This window comes from Ruditapes philippinarum, unplaced genomic scaffold (genome assembly GCF_026571515.1).
Source record: "Ruditapes philippinarum isolate M1 unplaced genomic scaffold, ASM2657151v2 ctg1100_1_1_1_1, whole genome shotgun sequence".
NCBI classification, from domain to species: domain Eukaryota; kingdom Metazoa; phylum Mollusca; class Bivalvia; order Venerida; family Veneridae; genus Ruditapes; species Ruditapes philippinarum.
Window position 1 is genome coordinate 44,415 of NW_026867299.1, and position 20,051 is coordinate 64,465.

Here is a 20,051-nt window from a genome sequence, read left to right on the forward strand (position 1 = left end):
GTCAAAGCACAGATGGCGCTGAATTTATTTTGGTCTAAGAATGTTAGAAAGGTGAAGGTTGTGAGATTTTAAACCAATTTGTTTGTATAGTGTCACCAATGCTGTTTCCAGTGTTATAACTATAGTAAATTGGCTATAATACTAACTGCGACACTTCACTGATATTCAATTTAATGTTTCTTAAAAATGATTTGCCCGAACTAGGGTTTGAACTCAAGACCTCTCGCTTCCAAAGCGAGCGTAAACCCATCGACCACGGGGAGTTATAAGATAACAGCCTGAAGAATACCATATTATTCTTAATTAGAGTCTGTAACCCTTTTTAATTTCGATATATATCAAATTTTTAATATTTTTCAACCTCAAATGCTTTATTTAATTGAAAATAGGCGTATTTTTTGTTCACGGTAAACATAACATAACATAACATAATATTTATTCAGCATTACATGTTACAACATCTATAGCCATTTCAATATATAATACAAACATATAAGGGCAAGTACATGGTTAACAGAGAATATATGCAAATGATTTAAACAAATAAATCTTAAATTATTATTTTTTAGCAGAGTGAACATAATTAATTTTTACAGTATTTCCTTAACAATATTTCTCATCATTATTACCATTTATCTGTTGTGTTATTTCTATAGTAAAACATATTACAAAGAATATTTTTCTCTTGTTACGAGCAACATTTGTGTTAATTGAATACATTTTTGTAAAACAATTCAAATATACTATGGAGATCCATTTCATTGTGTTTACATTAACTTAAATACTTACAAAAGATAAAAAGAAAACAAAGCAGTGAACATCAGGTTATGATGATGAAATTCGTTTTGGAATAAAGAAGAATTATTGCATATGGATAGCTTTGTATATAAATTTGCTGACATTCAAAATACTTTTATCAGAGTCTAAATTTATAAGTGAGATAAATGTTTGCTTAGTAGGCCAATGGCAAAAATATGGATTGAAGTAGGTTTTTCTTAAGTTAGTATATTTTGGGCATACTAAAAGAAAGCGGTACTCGTTTTCTATAACATTCATATTACAATTTGAACATATTCTTTCATTTCTGGGAATATTTAAATGTCTTCCTTTTTCAATCATTAAATCATGAGATGACAGTCGGAATCTTGTCAGTGCTGTTTTAAATTTACTATTAGGTATTACATCTAAATATCGGTCTACTTTTAATTCTTTCTTATACCAGCTATATGACTGTAATCTATTTGAAGTTGTAATTCAGCATCCCATGATTATTTATATATATCAATTATTCTTTGTTTAATAGTTTGTAAAGATACGATGTCAGCATTTTGGGATAGCCAAATGTTTGACATACCTATTTCATCGAAAATTTGTTGAACATGTCCAACCCAATTAAGACCGTTATAGTTATTACTATCAATAAAATCATCTTTAAGCATATTGTATGCCATTTTAAGTAATTTATTATCATCTGATTTTACTATTCGTATCCAAAATCTAATTAAATTTATTTTACGCTGTATCATCATAGGATACCTTCCTAGTTCACCATATAATGCAACAAGGTTTGTACTTTTACGAACGTGTAATATTTTTTTTCCGCATGAATTTATTATGAATCACTTCTATATCATTTGCACTATGGTATCCAAATATTTCTGAGCCATAATTTAGAATTGATCCTACAAGACCATCGAATAAGTTACATTTTTCTTTTGTATTGAGATTTAATTGGTTATAAATAATAAATAAATTATGAAGTGCATATAGAGAGTGTTTTGCTATGTGTTTTTGTGTTCTATTCCAGTTGCCGTTTTTAAATAGGGTTATTCCCAAGTATTTGAACGAATCCACGATTTCTAACACTACGTTATTAAAAATGAAAGAATGCGTTGTTTTTCGTCCTTTTTCGAAAATAACTATTTTTGTTTTAGATGTATTTACTCTTAAATCCCACAGACCGCAGTATAATTGTAAGTCATTAAGTATTGACTGTAATGCATGTGGTGTTTCTGCAAAAATGACAGCATCATCGACAAAAAGCAATAAATATAATTTGACGTCATCTACAAAACAGATGCCGTCTATGTTACTATTTATATTCAAAAGAATGTCATCTACGAAAAATAAGAACATCAGACTGGAACTGGGATCTCCCTGTTTAACTCCAATGTTTGACGTGAAAAAAAGATGAGTTTTCTGATTTATATCTTACGCATGCTTTCACTGTATTATACATAGCTCTTATAGAATTAACAAATCGGGAGCTTACATTTTCTGTTATTAGTTTATGAAATAAGTGAGATCTCGTAATTTTATCGAAGCATTTTTCGAAGTCTATAAAACAACAATATAATTTTTTCTTTAACGACAAAGTTTTAGCTATAATTGAATGTAAAATATAGACGCAATCAATTGTTGATTTACCTGCCTGAAAGCCAAATTGATTTTCAATGATTGTTTCGTTTGTTTGAGTCCAGTTCGTCAAGCGGTTTAACAGAATTTGAGAGTAGATTTTTGATATAATATTAATTAGAGTTATTCCTCTGTAGTTTTCTATGTCCCCTCCTTTGTATTTAGGTATTATTATTCCTTCGCCAAACGATTCAGGATATTGTCCGGTAGTAAAATATGGTTGAATAAGTGGAACATAAAGGGTGCAATTTGAGTAAATGTATGTTTAAAAAGCTCTGCTGGCAGAGTATCAAAGCCGCTGCTTTTATTATTTTTTTGTGAGAAAACAGCATTTTTAAGTTCCATATAAGAAATCATTTGGTCTAGATATTCATCATTTACAGATTCATTTAAACTTTCGTTTTCATTTATACTTTCGGTACTGTTTAATGATTTAAAATGTTCATGTATGTCCTGAATATCAAGATTTTCGGCAATTCCTTTACTTTTTTTTGTATATTGATTTTTCATTTTTCTCCAGAATTCTTTTGGGTTAGCTTTAATTAGTTTTGCAAGCCTTTGTTTTTCATCGTTATTATATTTCATTTTATTGAAACGTTTGGTTTTATTATATGCTGTTTTGGTAAACCTGTCGTTTAACACTGAAGTGCATTTGTGAACCTGGGGATTTCATGATCATGGAGCTGAATACAAGCATATATATCTATAAGAATAACACAATATAAGAAATCTTCGACCAATCGGGAACTATTTTTTCGTCACTAAAATTAATGCGTCTGTCATTTGACAATCTTTACGAAGTGATCTCCCCTTAATTTTTCGGCGATAGTGTACATATGAAGGGAAGTAACCGCTTCGAGAAGTTTGGACTACTTTCGGCATTTGCAAATAAGAACATCAGGGTCTGAAATTTCGCTACCATTATTTGTTTGGTCTGACGACCCAAACAAATAGAAACTACATGTATGTAAAGATTTTTGTTTACAAATAAGTAAGATTGATATGTCTTACAGGTTTTGGTACATATTCTAATTATGGCGGTGTTTGTAAAAAGAAACACAAGTTTATCACTTTCTGACATATAAAAAAATTCTGGTTTGGCAGCTGCTGCTGCCTTGTAAGAAGCGTCTGTTAACATCATAAAATGAGCAATGTGTGGTTCAAAATTGACACAAAATGGACTTGTACGGTTTTCTTTACTTAAACTTTCATACTTTCCTGCTGCAAGTCTAATGAAAGCAAAACAACAGCAAAACAAAACACCGACATTTACTGAATGCAGAACGATGCGAAGATGGCATAATAATAATAATAATAATACAATCGTGCTCAACACAATAATCTGATCTAAAAATACCATAATTGTTATGTTCTAAATTTATTTCTCCCTCTGTCTGAACTACCTATTCATCTGTTAAATTTCCTGAATATGATGAATGAAAGGTCTCTCAATACGTTATTGTTCATGGGTTCGTTACCAGAATACAAAAATGTATAATGAAACGGTAGGAGAAAGTTGTAAAAGTTATCTTATATAACTGCATGCCTCCAGATGAGCCAAAACATTTCGAGGGAAAGCGAACTAAAGAAGAGAAAAATGTGCACAATTCATTTAATGATTTACATATTATATTCAATGACTGAATTTGCAGTATCTATCACCATATTTCTACTGTGTGACTAACGCAGTAAGGGCTATTATTGCATATTTTGACCTTTATTTATCGATTTACTTGGATTGAACGTTCTTTTTGTAAAGTGTAAACTGCTTTCTTTATTCTCTTGATAATATTTTATTTCTTAATTCATTTTCAACATTTTGAGATGTACAAGGGTTTCTAAAATGTGATTGTCCATTTGTCGTTACGTGCATACCATGAATTAAAGTAAGGAGTTGTACAATGTTCTGTATAAACAAGATGTAATTGTATTTGTGTTCATGACGTGAATGTATTAACTGAAAAATGGAGTTGTACAAGTGTCTTCTAATTAGACATAATTGTCCATGTGCTCGTTACGTGAATATAATGAATGGAAAAAGTCTGTGTATACAGGTCTCTTAATAAGACGTGATTATCCATGTGTTCAAAACGTAAATATGATAAATCAAAAACGTGTGTTGTACCAGTGTCTCTTATTAAGACGTTGTTGTCCATGTGTTCGTTACATCAATATAATGAATGGAAGGAGGGTGTTGTATACGGGTCTCTTAATAAGACGTGATTGTCAATGTGTTCGTTACGTAAATTAAATGAATGAAAGGAGGGAGTTCAGTTGTAGATGAGTCTCGTCTCTTAATAAGATGTGATAGTTCATGTGTTAGTTACTTGAATATCTTGAATGGAAGGAGGGTGTTTTACACGAGTTTCTTAATAAAACGTGATTGTCCGTGAGTTCGTTACGTGGATATAATGAATGGAAGGAAGGAGTGGTACATGAGTCTCTAAAAAAGACGTGATTGTCCATGAGTTCGTTACCTGAATATAATGAATGGAAGAAAGGAGTTGTACATAAGTCTCTTAATAAGACGTGATTGTCCGTGGGTTCGTTACTTGGATATAATGAATGGAAGGAGGGAGTTGTACATGAGTCTTCTAAGAAGACGTGATTGTCCGTGAGTTCGTTACGTGGATATAATGAGTGGAAGGAGGGAGTTGTACATGAGTCTCGTACGAAGACGTGATTGTCATTGGTTCGTTACATGAATATAATAAACGAAAGGAGGGTATTGTACATGAGTCTCTTAATAAGACGTGATTGTCCATGAGTTCGTTACGTGGATATAATGAATTGAAGAAAGGAGTTGTACATGAGTCTCTTAATAAGACGTGATTGTCCGTGGGTTCGTTACGTGGATATAATGAATGAAAGGAGGGAGTTGTACATGAGTCTCTTAAGAAGACGTGATTGTCCGTGGGTTCGTTACGTGGATATAATGAATGGAAGGAGGGGGTTGTACATGAGTCTCTTAATAAGAAGTGATTGTCCGTGGGTTCGTTACGTGGATATAATATCGAGCGTGGGATATATGAATGATACTTCTGTTTTTCCTTTCGGGATAATGCATATGCAAGAAATGATGTCATGTTTGCTTCAAATTCCTCGGAATGAAGTAAATATGAATTAGATGCAATTGATGGCGTAGAACTCAATGACTGTATGTTGCTAAATATAACTTGAGACTCGTCTAAATGTGGATGATATGAATGGAAAGATGGAGTGTAACACGCCGATCTTGTCGGTAACACTTCATTATCGTATTCATCATCTGTCAAGTAAGATGAAAGAAGAAAGACGACATCATTTTCATTTACACAATGTAAGGAATGATATGAATGAAATGAAGGTGTTGAGAATGAGGATCGCTGTGGTACAAAGTTGCAAGCAAGATCACAGTAATCAGATCTTATTGTATCGTGTGGTGGTGTTTCGCACGATAAATGTTCTAAATTCACATCAATGTAAAAGTCACCTTGTTCTAATGAATGAAATGACGGTGTTGAACAGGTTGAGTTATCCCGACCATAACTGTATTCATTAATTTGATGGAAATCATTAGAAGAGTAGGTACCGCATGGTGATTTCAAACGTTCGAACGTGTACAAATCATCTGAATTTTTGGAATTTGATTGCAAGTGATGTTGAAAGGAAGGTGAAAATATAGCTACATAACTTACAGCATTACCAAATTCATTTGTACGTGAATCAAAATCATTTCTGGCGAGGAATGTCTTTGTGTGTTTATAATGCTCATCTTCATATGCATGTATAGAAGATTGAATAGCAGGCCAAGGTAATGCTTTTAGCAGACTTTCAGCTATGGCGTTGTTAAACGATTCCATCATTTGAGTATGATATTCTTTAATGAAACGAAGCTCTTCAAAACGACCACTTTCGGCCTGCATTACAGCTTGTTGGAGAAAGTGAAGACATTTCAAATAGTTTTCTTCCGTTAACTCGATAAACCTTGCCTTTGCAACATTATAAAGCATTAAACGCCTTATCTCAATGCCATACCTGTTTTTCTCGAAATCTTGTAACAATTTACTAGCCTCATTTATTCCTTCTATATTGATAATGCAATTTTTAATTATATTTGTTCTGTTTCCTAACCCTAGCAGACAATAAACCATTCTTGTTATTAGATTTCGTTTCCATACAGTCAAAGAGTAATTATCATCTTCTTGTAAACTTCTTAAACCCGTCCTTCCCCAAAACATTAGTGCGTCTCTTAATTCAAGTGTAGGATACTGTTCATATTTCCAAAGCCGTACATATACGTGCGTGTAAAATAAATTGAACAATTCAATGCCCGGACCTAGATGGTAGGACATACACGTAGCTCTCATTAACATATCATCACTATCAGAGAATATTCCAGCGATTGCGTAAGCATTTGCTAAGCGTCCATAAACACCAATATCTGTTATTAACGTGTTGCTAGTTTCATTTATCATCTTTTTCATTAGTTTGAAGATTGTACTTTTGTGTAAGTTTTCATCAAATGTTATTGCACACACATCGATCTCAGCGGCTATAACTGTTATGTATTTATCAGCGAAAAGTTGACGTTTGTCGGTATCTGTTTCTTTGACTATTCGCTTCTTGTAAAATTTTGCGAGAAAACGCATAAGCCGTTTTCTATTTGTACAAGGGGAATTATGGATTGTTCTCTTCAACTTTCTTGAAAAATCCCGTAATAGGGGCCGCTGAAATGGCGAAGCTTTCTGTACCACGACAAATATCTTAGCTTTCACTTTGAACAAATTCCAGAATAGGGTTGACGACAAATTTATATATTTACAGTTGTCTAAACATCTAACAAGGTTACAGAAGTTCATACAAAATGGCAAAGTATTAAATAAAATTCTACAGATGAACCTTTCATCCACGCCATTATTTCTTAAATAACGAAAATTGGCGTAAACTTGCTTCGATAATATATGGCTGAGGAACAGCTGCTCAAGAAGTAAGAACGGGTTGATTGTTTCTATGAATTGAATTTTGCATAACTCCAATGCATCTATCTCGTACTCGGACATTTGATTTAAGCTTGGATGATCCGATCCAAAATACGGTTCGCCGGAGCCAAACAAGTATTCTGAAACAAATCGAAAAATCTTATTTGCATTTATTTATAATTATGAAGTTTTTACCATAATTATAATCATAATTATTCTTAATAGTATCCCATTGAGGTTTATTTTGACATGCCGGGACAAGAAATGCTTTTTCGAGATTTATGTAGTGTTTGATGAAGGTCTGGACTAATAGCGTGTTTGAAATTGTTCAGATCATTCCCTCACCTCGATTTTCCAAAACCATCATTTCTATTGTGATAAATGACTCAAAAGTAAAAAGCGTTGCAACGCTTTTCAATCAAATCGGGGCTTAATCGCACAAAAATCTTTTATGTTTAATTCTGATCATATTTCTTTATAATTCTTTGTAAATTTTCCTTTTTTTATAATTTTGCATGTTTTCCATTTTAATTGCTTTGCTCGTTTTACATTGTTTTGTGTAAGAATTTCAAATTTGATGTTTGTAGGCTTTTTGACCTCATTGGAGCTCCTTAAAGGTTTTTGAACAAGTTCGAATTATGAATTTTATGTTTCCCTGCACTCTTCTCGAACTCTATGTATGCTTGTTTCAACACTTAATAACGTAAGGTAAGTGGTCAATTTGCATTACAAGGATATTAAGGCAATTTAAACAAAATATAATAAATAAGATCAACATGGAAAGGCGGTGTCCAATGAACGCAACCCCCACACGACCCAACAACAAGAACCAGCGGCAAGTAGCCCAGGAGGACCTCAAACAAAAACAGGACAGGGCGCCAGTCAGAGCATGGAAAGGCTAATCACTAAAATGATACATGAGAAGAAATAATAGTAAAACGATACTCATTTAAACCAGAGTAAGTATTCACTTTGAATGTAGAATGTACATCGAAATGAAATATCATCTTACAATTAAAACAAAATTAACTGTCATTGTTTTAATACGTATCCCTGGCGTTTAGGTAACCCGGCACTAATATTTAACTTGAAGAGGAAATGTGATGAACGCGCCGCTGTTCTAATGACAATAAAAGTAAATCGCATGCATAATAAAATAATTAACACATACACATATATAGGTCCGTTTCACACAAACTGTTTCAAAGGATATTATTAAAGTAGAAAATTATGACAACTCAGTCATTTTATAATGACTGACAAACTGAAATTATTGATTCAGAACAATATACGAGCGCTGAATAATAAGTTCTTGGAATTTTTCTCCTTCATCAAGGTACATGAAATACAATTTATTTTTACTTTCGTTATCAAGAAGGCGACTTAAAAAGAATAAATGGTATTCATGGCAACTACTGTTTGAAGAACACGCTTTTATTTCACATAATTATTCTTCATTCATGTACAGTAAAATTTTAATCAAATGAAAATTTTGCGCAAATGCTACTGACTTCAGTGTGACATTTCACCATCATTTCCGGAATATTTATGATGTTGTGTTGGATAGTTATTCTGCAGTTACTTTTATAGATATAGCTTCAAAACGGCCGAGGACATCAAAGTATGACAGCGTCAGTTGTTTAATGTTTCATGTTAAATTAATTGTTAAATGTATCTATATAATATTTGAGCTATATGCCAGTCGTGAGAAAAAAATATCTCGAAATGTTTTTTAATATTTATCTGGAAAAATGGTACGAAGGTGTGATTATACCATTGTTTAAAAAGGGCAACAGGGAAGATGTAAATAATTACCGTGGCATAACCTTAGTTAGTTGCTGATCAAAAATATTCACTGGCATACTTAATAATAGAATTATTTCTTTCTGTGATAGCAATAATGTTATATCCGACGCACAGTTCGGTTTTATGAAAGGCCGTTCAACCGTAGATGCTGCTTTTGTTTTAATGTCTATTATCCAACATTTCCTAAATGAAAATAAACGATTATACGCAGCTTTTATAGATCTTAAAAAGTGTTTTGATAGTATATATAGGAATGCTTTATGGCTTAAGCTTTATAGACAGGGGATACAAGGCAAATTGCTTAGAATAATTAGAAATATGTATGTTAATGTCAAATCTTGTGTTAAGAAATGTAATTCATATTCTGACTATTTCTGTTATGCCTTAGGCTTACGTCAAGGGGAGTTAATGTCCCCTCTACTTTTTGCAATGTTTGTTGAGGATCTAGAATTGCAACTACAATCGCCCGAAAGCCCTGGTATATGTATAGACGACATAGTTTTAATTTTGTTGTTGTTTGCAGATGATATGGTCATTCTAGGAAAGACTCCTGCGGAATTGCAAAACAGTTTAGATCTTTTACACATATATTGTGATACCTGGGGTTTGGAGGTAAACGCGGAGAAAACAAAAATTATGGTGTTTAGAAAGCGCAGAGTTTATTTACCTAACGAGAGTTGGACCTACAATGGCCATAACATTGAAAATGTAAATGATTTTAATTATCTTGGAACGGTGTTTAACTACACCGGTAATTTTTCAATGAATCAGGAGCACTTATCAGGTAAAGCTTTAAAGGCACTGAATGTGCTCTTGGTAAAATGTAATAAGTTTAAATTAAAACCCTTACTGTTATGTCAGTTATTTGACGCATTTGTTGGTGCTATATTGAACTATTCGTCAGAACTATGGGGTTACACAAAATCAAAGGTAATTGAAAGAATCCATCTTAAGTTTTGCAAACGTATTTTAAATGTTAGAATTTCAACCGCAAGTGCTGGTGTTTACGGCGAGTTAGGAAGATTCCCGCTATATATAACAAGATACGTAAGAATTGTAAAATATTGGTGAAATTGCAACAGTCAGATAATATTATTTTACAAAAGACATATGAACAGGGTTTGATAGATTGTATTAAAGGACGTAAAAACTGGGTTTCAAACGTTAAAAAAATACTAAGTGATTATGGATTTGCAGATGTTTTCCTCAATCCTAGATCGGTTGATTTGAAAAAATTTCCTAATATTTTTAAGACACGAATCGTTGATTGTTATAAACAAGATTGGAACGCATCAGTAAATAATTGTACAGTGCTTGAAAATTATAAACATATTAAGCAAGAGCTAAGGTATGAAACTTATTTGGATATTTTACCTTTTAATCTAAGAAGTTATTATACAAAACTTCGTTTATCAGCACACTCACTTAGGATACAGACCGGTCGTTATTCAAGAAATAGAATACCTAGAAATGAAAGATATTGTTTGCAATGCAATTTGTTAGACTTAGAAGATGAATTTCACTTTTTATTTAAATGCCCATGTTATGAAGATATAAGGAAGAAATACATTAAAAGATACTTTTTTCAAAGGCCGAGTGTGTTTAAAATGATGCAGCTGCTAACAAATAAAAATTATACTGTAATAACAAATCTAGCAAAATATATTATAGCCGCTACATACGTACGACTTTCACTGTTAAGTAACTGATATTCACGTACATTGTTCATCCTTTGTATACTGTTTCACAATGTTCATCCTCTCTATACTGTTTAATCTTAATTGATATCAAATTATATGATTACAAGCAAATGTTCTTCAGATTTTGATCACAATAAAATTTCTTTCATCTGTTTGTTAAAATGGTTTCTCGACCTATGCACATAATTAATTTAAATTATATGATTGCATATATGTGTTTATTGTATGATGAATTACTTTTGCACAAATCTCAAATACTATTCCTGCTTTGTTTTACTTAGTATGTATTATTGTGCAATCAATATACTTTTCAAGTGTTAACATAACCATGTGACATGATATATTGTATTATATATATATATTTGCAAGACGATGTATTATGTACAAGTCTCAAATAAAATGTCTGTTCTGTTCTGTTCTGTTTTTTAATAAAGCAATTCCACAAACTTTTCACTCACACCTCGTATATACTCGAATCAATGATGGCTGGCCTTAGGTTTGGGAAGCGAGTATAGTACGGGATGTCTACTCTTAAAGATAGGGAAATTGCAATCTATTTAAGCGGTAAATCTATCTGACGTTTCAAACCTATATTCTAAGTAATAGGAAGAACATCGAAACACGAGGGTATCTGATTTGTACGAGGGGGGGGGGGGGGGGGGGGGGGGGGGGGGGGGGGGAAACGTAGCCCCTTAGTATAATCAGATTGTTTTGATGTTCTTTCTCTTTTGTATCATAGTCAAACATAAAAACACGTTTCCTGTTGCCACAATATGAAACCCCAGAAAAAAAAGTAACCAATGAACGAACATCTGTATCGCTTTCCCTTTCTCTGTCGTCACAATAAGTAACCCCCAGCAAAAATGAGCCAATCAATGGACATGCTCTGGAGTCCCGGTAACTAATATCTTTACTCCAGTTAACGCACTGTGCATGTATATGTAAACGATTAAACTCTGTCCCATTTTCAATAGAAATGTCCCAAAACTATGATACAATTAATGTCATGTATCTATGTTTCTGTTCTTAAACATTTTTGAAAGTCAGATAGTATACTAGATTGTTTCTATGTTTTGCTTAGTATAATAAAACATCTAAAGGATGTTCGGTATTCATTTCAAGTGTAAGCAGTTTAAGAAAAATACAAGAATTTGTAACAGAGTTACCAACGTCCCCCGCCTCGGGGAAGTTTTATATGAAGCATAAAATTGTGCTATTTTAAAAGATTGAGGTATGGATGTCAGGACTTTCATTCCAAAATTATAATCAATGCTAGATCTGCAATGCAACAATGAATTTATTAAAGAAATACTAGTAAAATGAAACACGGAATGTAAAATTCTGTCATGTTAACCTTTGACCTCTAAGTGTGACCTTGACCTTGGAGGTAGGGGTGCAGGTGTTGTGCATGACATATCATCTGATTAATATTACTATTTGTGCCAAGTATTTTCAAAATCCCTTGAACTATGTAGAAGTTATAGATCGGACACAAAATATACACTATAACAGACTATGAAAAATTTGACCTCTAAGTGTGACCTTGGAGGTAGGGACCCATGTTTTGCGCCTGACATATCATCTTATTATTGTGATTATTTGTGCAAAGTATTTTAAAAATCCCAGGTTATGGACTGGACACAAAATATACCCTACAACAGACTATGTAATTGTTTGACCTCCACGTGTGACCTTGACCTTGGAGGTAGGGACACATGTGTTATGCATGACATATCATCTTATCATTGTGACTTTTTGTGCCAAGTATTTTCAAAATCCCTTGATCTATGAAGAAGTTATAGACGGGACACAAAATAAACCATATAACAGACTCTGTTAACTTTTGACCTCTAAGTATGACCTTGACCTTGGAGGTAGGGGTGCAGGTGTTGTACCTGACATATTGTCTTATTATTGTGACTATTTGTGCCTAGTTATTTCAAAATCCTGAAGAAGTACAAAATATACCCTAAAACAGAATATGTTAATTTTTGACCTCTAAGTGTGACATTGAACTTGGGAGGTAGGGATGCAGGTGTTGCGCATGACACATTGTCTTATTATAGTGACTATTTGTGGCAAGTATTTACAAAATCCTTAAATCTATAAAAAAGTTATGGACTGGACACAAAATATTCCTTGTAATAGACTATGTTAATCTTTGACCTCCAAGTGTGACATTGACCTTGGAGGTAGGTGACCGGTTGTTGCGCATGACACATCGTTTTATTATTGTGAACAATTGTGGCAAATATTTACAAAATCCCTCACAACATATACCATCAAATAGACAATGCTGACCTTGAATGAGCAAGTGCGACCTTGACCCTGGAGGTAGGGGTCTTGTTGTTAGGCATGACACATCGACTTATTATAACAAACATTTGTGCCAAGTTATTTCAGATTCCTTTGATAAATGAAAAAGTTATGGACCGGATACAAAATATACCCTGTAATAGACTATGTTAATCTTTGACCTCCAAGTGTGACCTTGACCTTGGAGATAGGTGACCGGTTTTGCGCATGACACGTATCATATTGTGAACAATTGTGGCAAGTATTTACAAAATCCCTTCAAAGATAAGAAAGTTATGGACCGGACATGACATTACCATAAAATAGACAATGTTGACCTTGAATGAGCAAGTGCGACCTTGACCTTGGAGTTAGGGGTCTGGTTGTTGCGCATGACACATCGTCTTATTATAACAAACATTTGTGCCAAGTTATTTCAGATTCCTTTGATAAATGACATAGTTATGGACCGGACACGAAAGTGTGACGGACGAACGGACGGATGGACAGACAGATATTTACCCCCCCGGTGATATACATTCTAAATATTTCTTAAATATAAAAATAAATATATAGGAACAAAAACTTGAAAAAAGATCAAAGAACATAATATATGACAGATTCCATTTATCAACTTTGTTTGACGTATGGAACTCATCATTGTACTGCTGATATTTGTTTTGATATTTAACCCCCAGTGATATACATTCTAAATATTTCTTAAATATAAAAATAAATATATAGGAACAAAAACTTGAAAAAAGATCAAAGAACATAATATATGACTATCTGATTTCCTGATTCACACTAATCTTGTGTTTAGTTTCAGTCAAAAATTTTACAAATGTTAAATCTACCAAAATGAATGTTGAAAAAAATACTGACAGATAAACTCATTTGTCTCTAAATTTGTTCCAAATCCAAATCAAAGCATTAATTGGAAAACAAAAATCATATCACCCAGTATACCCAGATCATATCACCAGGTATACCCAGATCATATCACCCGATATATCCAGATCATATCACCCGATATATCCAGATCATATCACCCGATACACCCAGTTCATATCAAACGCTATACCCAGAAAATATCACCAAATATACCCAGATCATATCACCCGACATTCCCAGAGCTTATCACCAGGTATACCTAGATCATATCACCCGGCATACCCAGATAAAATCACCCGATATACCCAGATAATATCACTCGGCATACCCAGATAATATAATCGGTATACCCAGATCATATCACCCGATATACCCAGATCATATCACCCGATATACCCAGATCATATTACCCGGTAAACCCAGATAATAATACCCGATATACCCAGATAACATCACACGATATACCCAGATCATATCACCCGATTGACCCAGATCATATCATCCGGCGTACCCAGATCATTTCACCCGTATACTTAGATCATATCAGCCGGCATACCCAGATAATATTACCCGATATACCCAGAATATATCACTAGATATACCCATATCATATCACCCGATATAATTACCCAAATCATATTACCCGTTATACCCAGATCATATCACCCGGTATATCCAGATTATGTCATCCAATATACGCAGATCATATCTCCTGGTATACCCAGATCATATCACCGGGATAATTATCCAGATCATATCACCCGGTATATCCAGATCATATCACCCGGTATATCCAGATCAAATCACTCGTTATACCCAGATCATACCACCCGGTATACCCAGACCATATTACCCGATATACCAAGATCATATCATCCGGTATACCCAGATCATATCACCCGATATACCCAGATAATATCATCCGGAATACCTAGATAATATCACCTGACACATGCCGATTACAAATGAGTGATTTATAAAATACAAATTAAAATCAAAGGAGTTCTCATGTTGTTTTTATCTGCTTTACTGCTATAAGTATAAGATTTTTTGATGTCATTTTCGCCGAAACCTTGATTAATGAATGCATAAATATCATGAAGTCGCATTTCAATAGAAATCAGTGCAGTTTAACCAATAATCTACTACTACATTACACATCAATCAGACACCTATTAAGCTGATTTTTTCAACAATATTTTTATCATAAAAACATGAATTACTTAAATTATTTCCTCTATAAACACCAGAAGATAACATCGAAAGCGAAACAAGTTGATACAACTTTAGGGAAATATGTGCTTCTGTTATCATCTAATCTTTGTATTTACGCTATTGTTTATATTTACTATATAATTATATTTGATTGATTTGACTGATAAGTACATCATGTTCTTTCGTGACTACTTCTCATGTACTACTAATGCATATTTAATTACACTTTACAGGATTGTTCGGTACCTCAATACTTGCAGATATTAAACGGTTTTCCGGTTCATATTTGATCTGTATTTCGAGTAATTGTGCATATTAAACTGGTTTTACGATTGAATAATTTTGACCGAGTTATGGCCTTTGAATAAAAAACCTACGTAAGCCTTTTAATGATTTTTGTGTTTCCTGCTACATACACTTGGCCATCAGCGGACAGATGTGATAATTGATCGACCTTGTATTACAGTCAGTCACTATACAATTCATTAAACATTTGTGTTCTTTTTTCAATTGAAGAATACAATCAGGACTTCTTTAAAAGTAGACATTGTTGTTTTTTTTTTAAAGTTGGCATATGTCTAGGTAAATGAACGTAAACAGAATACACTTTACCATTTCTTGAAATTTTTCACAACCATTCAAACAGAAGTCAGTTAACATGAAGAGCAGAAAGATGATGTCTTGGTTACCTTGATTAAAATTTATCTGCCCTTGAAGATAGCAAAATTTCTATTATCAAGGACAGATTACTCGAGACCACCAATTTATTTCGTCTGACTTGTTTTAGTTATAATATTCTATGACCATGCACATTTCAAATAAAATCTTTTAAACAATTTTAATTCTGCCTGCATGCCTATATGTCACTGTAGCATATATCTTTTAATTCATAAACAATTTAAATAGCTAAGAAGAATATAAAACATTTATTACCTTCCATATTTACAACTAAATCAAATCTATTCCGTTTAGGAACCTCGATTATTGACTGTTTTAAAACACAGTTGAGATAGTTATTAATTTGTAGTACATAAAATAACGTGACATAAATCTACCGATAATGTTGCTGTGTTACATGTGTTATCCCTTTATCACGTGACAATATAATATATTACATATAATTATATTTCTTTGCAACATGACATAAGTATACATTAATGATGTTAATCGATATTCAAGTACATGTATCTATTTACATACTTTTACGCAAGGAAACATACTTTATAATTATCATCTTGTTTAACTTCCGTATAGAAAATAGCTATCAATTCTAAAAAAATATTAAATTTCTTTTGAGAAAGTAATGTGACAGCTTTAGCAGCTGTATAAAAAGGGTTAGCCATTTTATGTTATATATTAATGTTGTACAAGGATACATTTAACTGACAGACTGACATATTGTAATATGTAATAAATAAATGAGCCGCGTCACGACAAAACCAACACAGTGCGTTTGCGACCAGAATGGATCCAGACCAGACAGCGCATCCGCGCAGTCTGATCAGGATCCATGCTGTTTGCTTTCAAACTCTATTACAAGTAGCGAAACCGATAGCGAACAGCATGGATCCTGATCAGACTGCGCGGAAGCGCAGGCTGGTCTGGATCCATGCTGGTCGCAAACGCACTATGTTGGTTTTGTCGTGACGCGGCTCAAATGTTGAATTACAACATCAAACAGGAACGTCTTTAATTGAACAAAATACCACTGGATTTTACACAAATGATTCATCTCGTTTGCGTAGAGAACATTAATTCAACTGATAATAAGAGGTATATTGAGCTGATATTAACAAAATGGTTACAAAATATTACATTTACTGTTAAATTATCATTGCGAGCATATGAATGTAATATATTAAATTTAAAATTACCTTCCATATTTACGTGCAAACCGAAGATAAAGTAATGATAAAACGTTCTAAATATAACCATTCCATGTAGAAACACACTTAATTAGTTAGTTCTATTTTAAATATAACACATTAATAAAATACAATACAATATGTTTTAAACGTAATAACTATATATAACTAATCAATTGAATACAGCAGTTTAAGGTTAAAAATAGATAGTTATACGATTGATTAATTCAGCTACTTAATTCATACAATGAGGAAAACCTGCACTGTTATATCGATAATATTCTAGACAAATGCAAATCTGCATCCGTTGAATTTCTTTGGGATAAATTAATTTATCGGTCATAAACCTCTTAATATAGTTAAAGGTGGTGGTGGTGGGGGTGGCGGCGATGGTATTGGTAGTTTTCAACCCGAATCACGACAGTAAGCCACATTGAATTTACCAGAACACAGCTCAGCCACCGCATCGGCATTGACGGATTTGTATCAGAGGAAACCAAACAAAGATGTAAGCTGATTCGGGTGAAATTAAACATGGATTAAAATTAGTTTTACTGGATTTCAATAATAAAAATGTTTATGTTACATGTTTCTGTTTATTTCTTTCATTACAACATGATAAAATAAATCATTATCTTTTGTTATTCTATGTAATTTTCGGTTGTTTTCAAAGAATATAATAAAATGAAAAATTTACTTTGATGTTGACATAGTGCAAGATTTTTTAGATTGTAAAATCATTTCCTCGTTACAAATATTGTCAGTTTTGAACATGCATTTACACTGGAAGATTATATATCATTATCTACGTCTTAGATTTACGGTTATTTACGGCTAAGTCACTCTGTGGTCATTGATTAAATGAAAAGATAACAGGATTGATATGAAACTATAAACTGTAAGAGCTATCTCTATAAGGTACATATTAAAGTATTTCTTCGATTAGCCCTCTTAGGGTATGGACATTGGTCTTGCGAGCGACACATTGTTTTAATGCTATATTATAATATACTTTTGTCAAGGTATGAAATAGAAACCGGACAGACGGACGGACAGATCGAGACGGTGCAATTTAATAAGCCTATTTTCGAGAGCATAATAATGAAACTAACTGATGTTTTAAAAAAATATATCAGGCTTATTTAATAAGTACAATGAAACATATCTTTTTTAACTAATGAGTCTACATTATAACCAAATTAGATATTTTTAATATATTATGTATTTAATCTAATTACCTTCCATTTTTATGCCTGAACCGAAAGCGGAATTTCAAATTTTGTATATATATTATCCCATATATATTATCCCATATAGAAATGCACACGATTAGGTGTATACTATATATATGTTATTATAATTCAATATGTTAAATAATATAAAACAAATGTTGGATTTATGCCAATAATCATAAATCACTAACATAAAAAATGTTAAATAACATGAACCATATCGATATATATTCTATTCTTATTTGTTACATAAAAACCGGTATACTCGTAATTGTATCTATTTTGTGAATAAAGTAATGTCGTGTATGTGTGTTTCCAATTATACAATAATAATGTATAAAATCAGATTGTTAAACCCGCGTGAATAATAAATTGTTAAGGTCAGTGCATGATAATATAGGCCCTTTATATTGAAATTTTACCTTATCGTTCTGTTTAATAATTGATTGATACTGTTCAGCAAACTTTCTTTAATGAATTGTAAGATACCAATACATGAGCTGTTATTCTTGCCGTTATTTATGGTGGCTGATTTGTGCCATTTGTGTTTTCGCCCGCGCCCCGCCATTTTAACTTGTTAATTTTCGACTTTTCGCTTGGCGGGGTCGCGGGACGAAAACACGCTAATTAGCGGGGCCGCGGGGCGAAGTTTTATTTAATTAAAGATCGCCCCGCGCCCGCGCCGTTTTATTTATTAATTCTCGCTCCGTGCCCTCGCGGGGCGAAGTTTTATTTGTTAAACTTCGCCGCGCGCCCCCGCTAATAAGCGTGTTTTCGCTCCGCGACCCCGCCATTTAAAGTTGTTAATTCTCGACTTTTCGCTTGGCGGGGTCGCGGGCGAAAACACGCTAATTTAATTATATTAAACTTCGCCCCGCGCCCCCGCCGTTTTATTTCTTAATTTTCGCTCCGCGCCCTCGCAGGGCAAAGTTTAATTTGTTAAACTTCGCCGCGCGCCCTCGCGAATAAGCGTGTTTTCGCTCCGCGACCCCGCCATTTTAACTTGTTAATTCTCGACTTTTCGCTTGGCGGGGTCGCGGGACGAAAACACGAATGGCACAAATCAGCCACCATAGTTATTTGACATTACAATAGGCTAATGTTCATTGGTTATCATGTCCAACATTAAATTCTCTATAACTGGATTTTTATTCATTTTTTAAGAAAAGAAAAAAAGGAAGAGCAATATAGGGGAGCGGGAGCGCTAGAAGACTCAATAAATCTTTCTTTTACGACATCCTTGTGTGTATACAAGTAAACTTAAAAAAACCTACATAAATCAACTACAAACATTTATTTGAATGCAACATACAGACATGTGTAGTAAATGGAAAGGAAACAATACTTTTGTTTTGTTTTTTATTATATTGCTTGTGTGAAATTTGACTACTAAGTTTATATGCATGCCAAGCACCCATTGAACGACTGTATAAATTAAAATTATGAAAATTTTCATATATAGATTCTATATCTGTATATCAAAGTTATGTTTTTTTAAAAAAAAAAAAAAAGACACAAGAAATTAAAAATAATGATTAATCCATTAATGCTGCTTTATGGGAAAAAAAAAACAAACAATAATTAAAGAAATCTGAAAAATATTGCTTGTTGAAGATTCGAACTTGCAACTTTGCGACTGCTATGCTATCATATTTTACAATTGGCCAT

At 33.0% G+C, this 20,051-nt stretch overlaps 1 protein-coding gene across 1 annotated transcript; it reads right to left on the reverse strand.

Annotated features, from left to right (window-relative positions):
- Positions 1 to 3,506: 3,506 nt before the first annotated feature.
- LOC132735599 (uncharacterized) lies at positions 3,507 to 18,472 on the reverse strand. The gene is made up of 2 exons (XM_060722573.1): positions 18,390 to 18,472; positions 3,507 to 7,516 (listed from the first exon to the last, which is right to left on the reverse strand). The coding sequence occupies exons 1-2, from the start codon at positions 18,394 to 18,396 to the stop codon at positions 5,010 to 5,012; spliced, it is 2,514 nt and encodes an 837-aa protein (XP_060578556.1). The 5' UTR covers positions 18,397 to 18,472; the 3' UTR covers positions 3,507 to 5,009.
- Between the last annotated feature and the right edge of the window lie 1,579 nt (positions 18,473 to 20,051).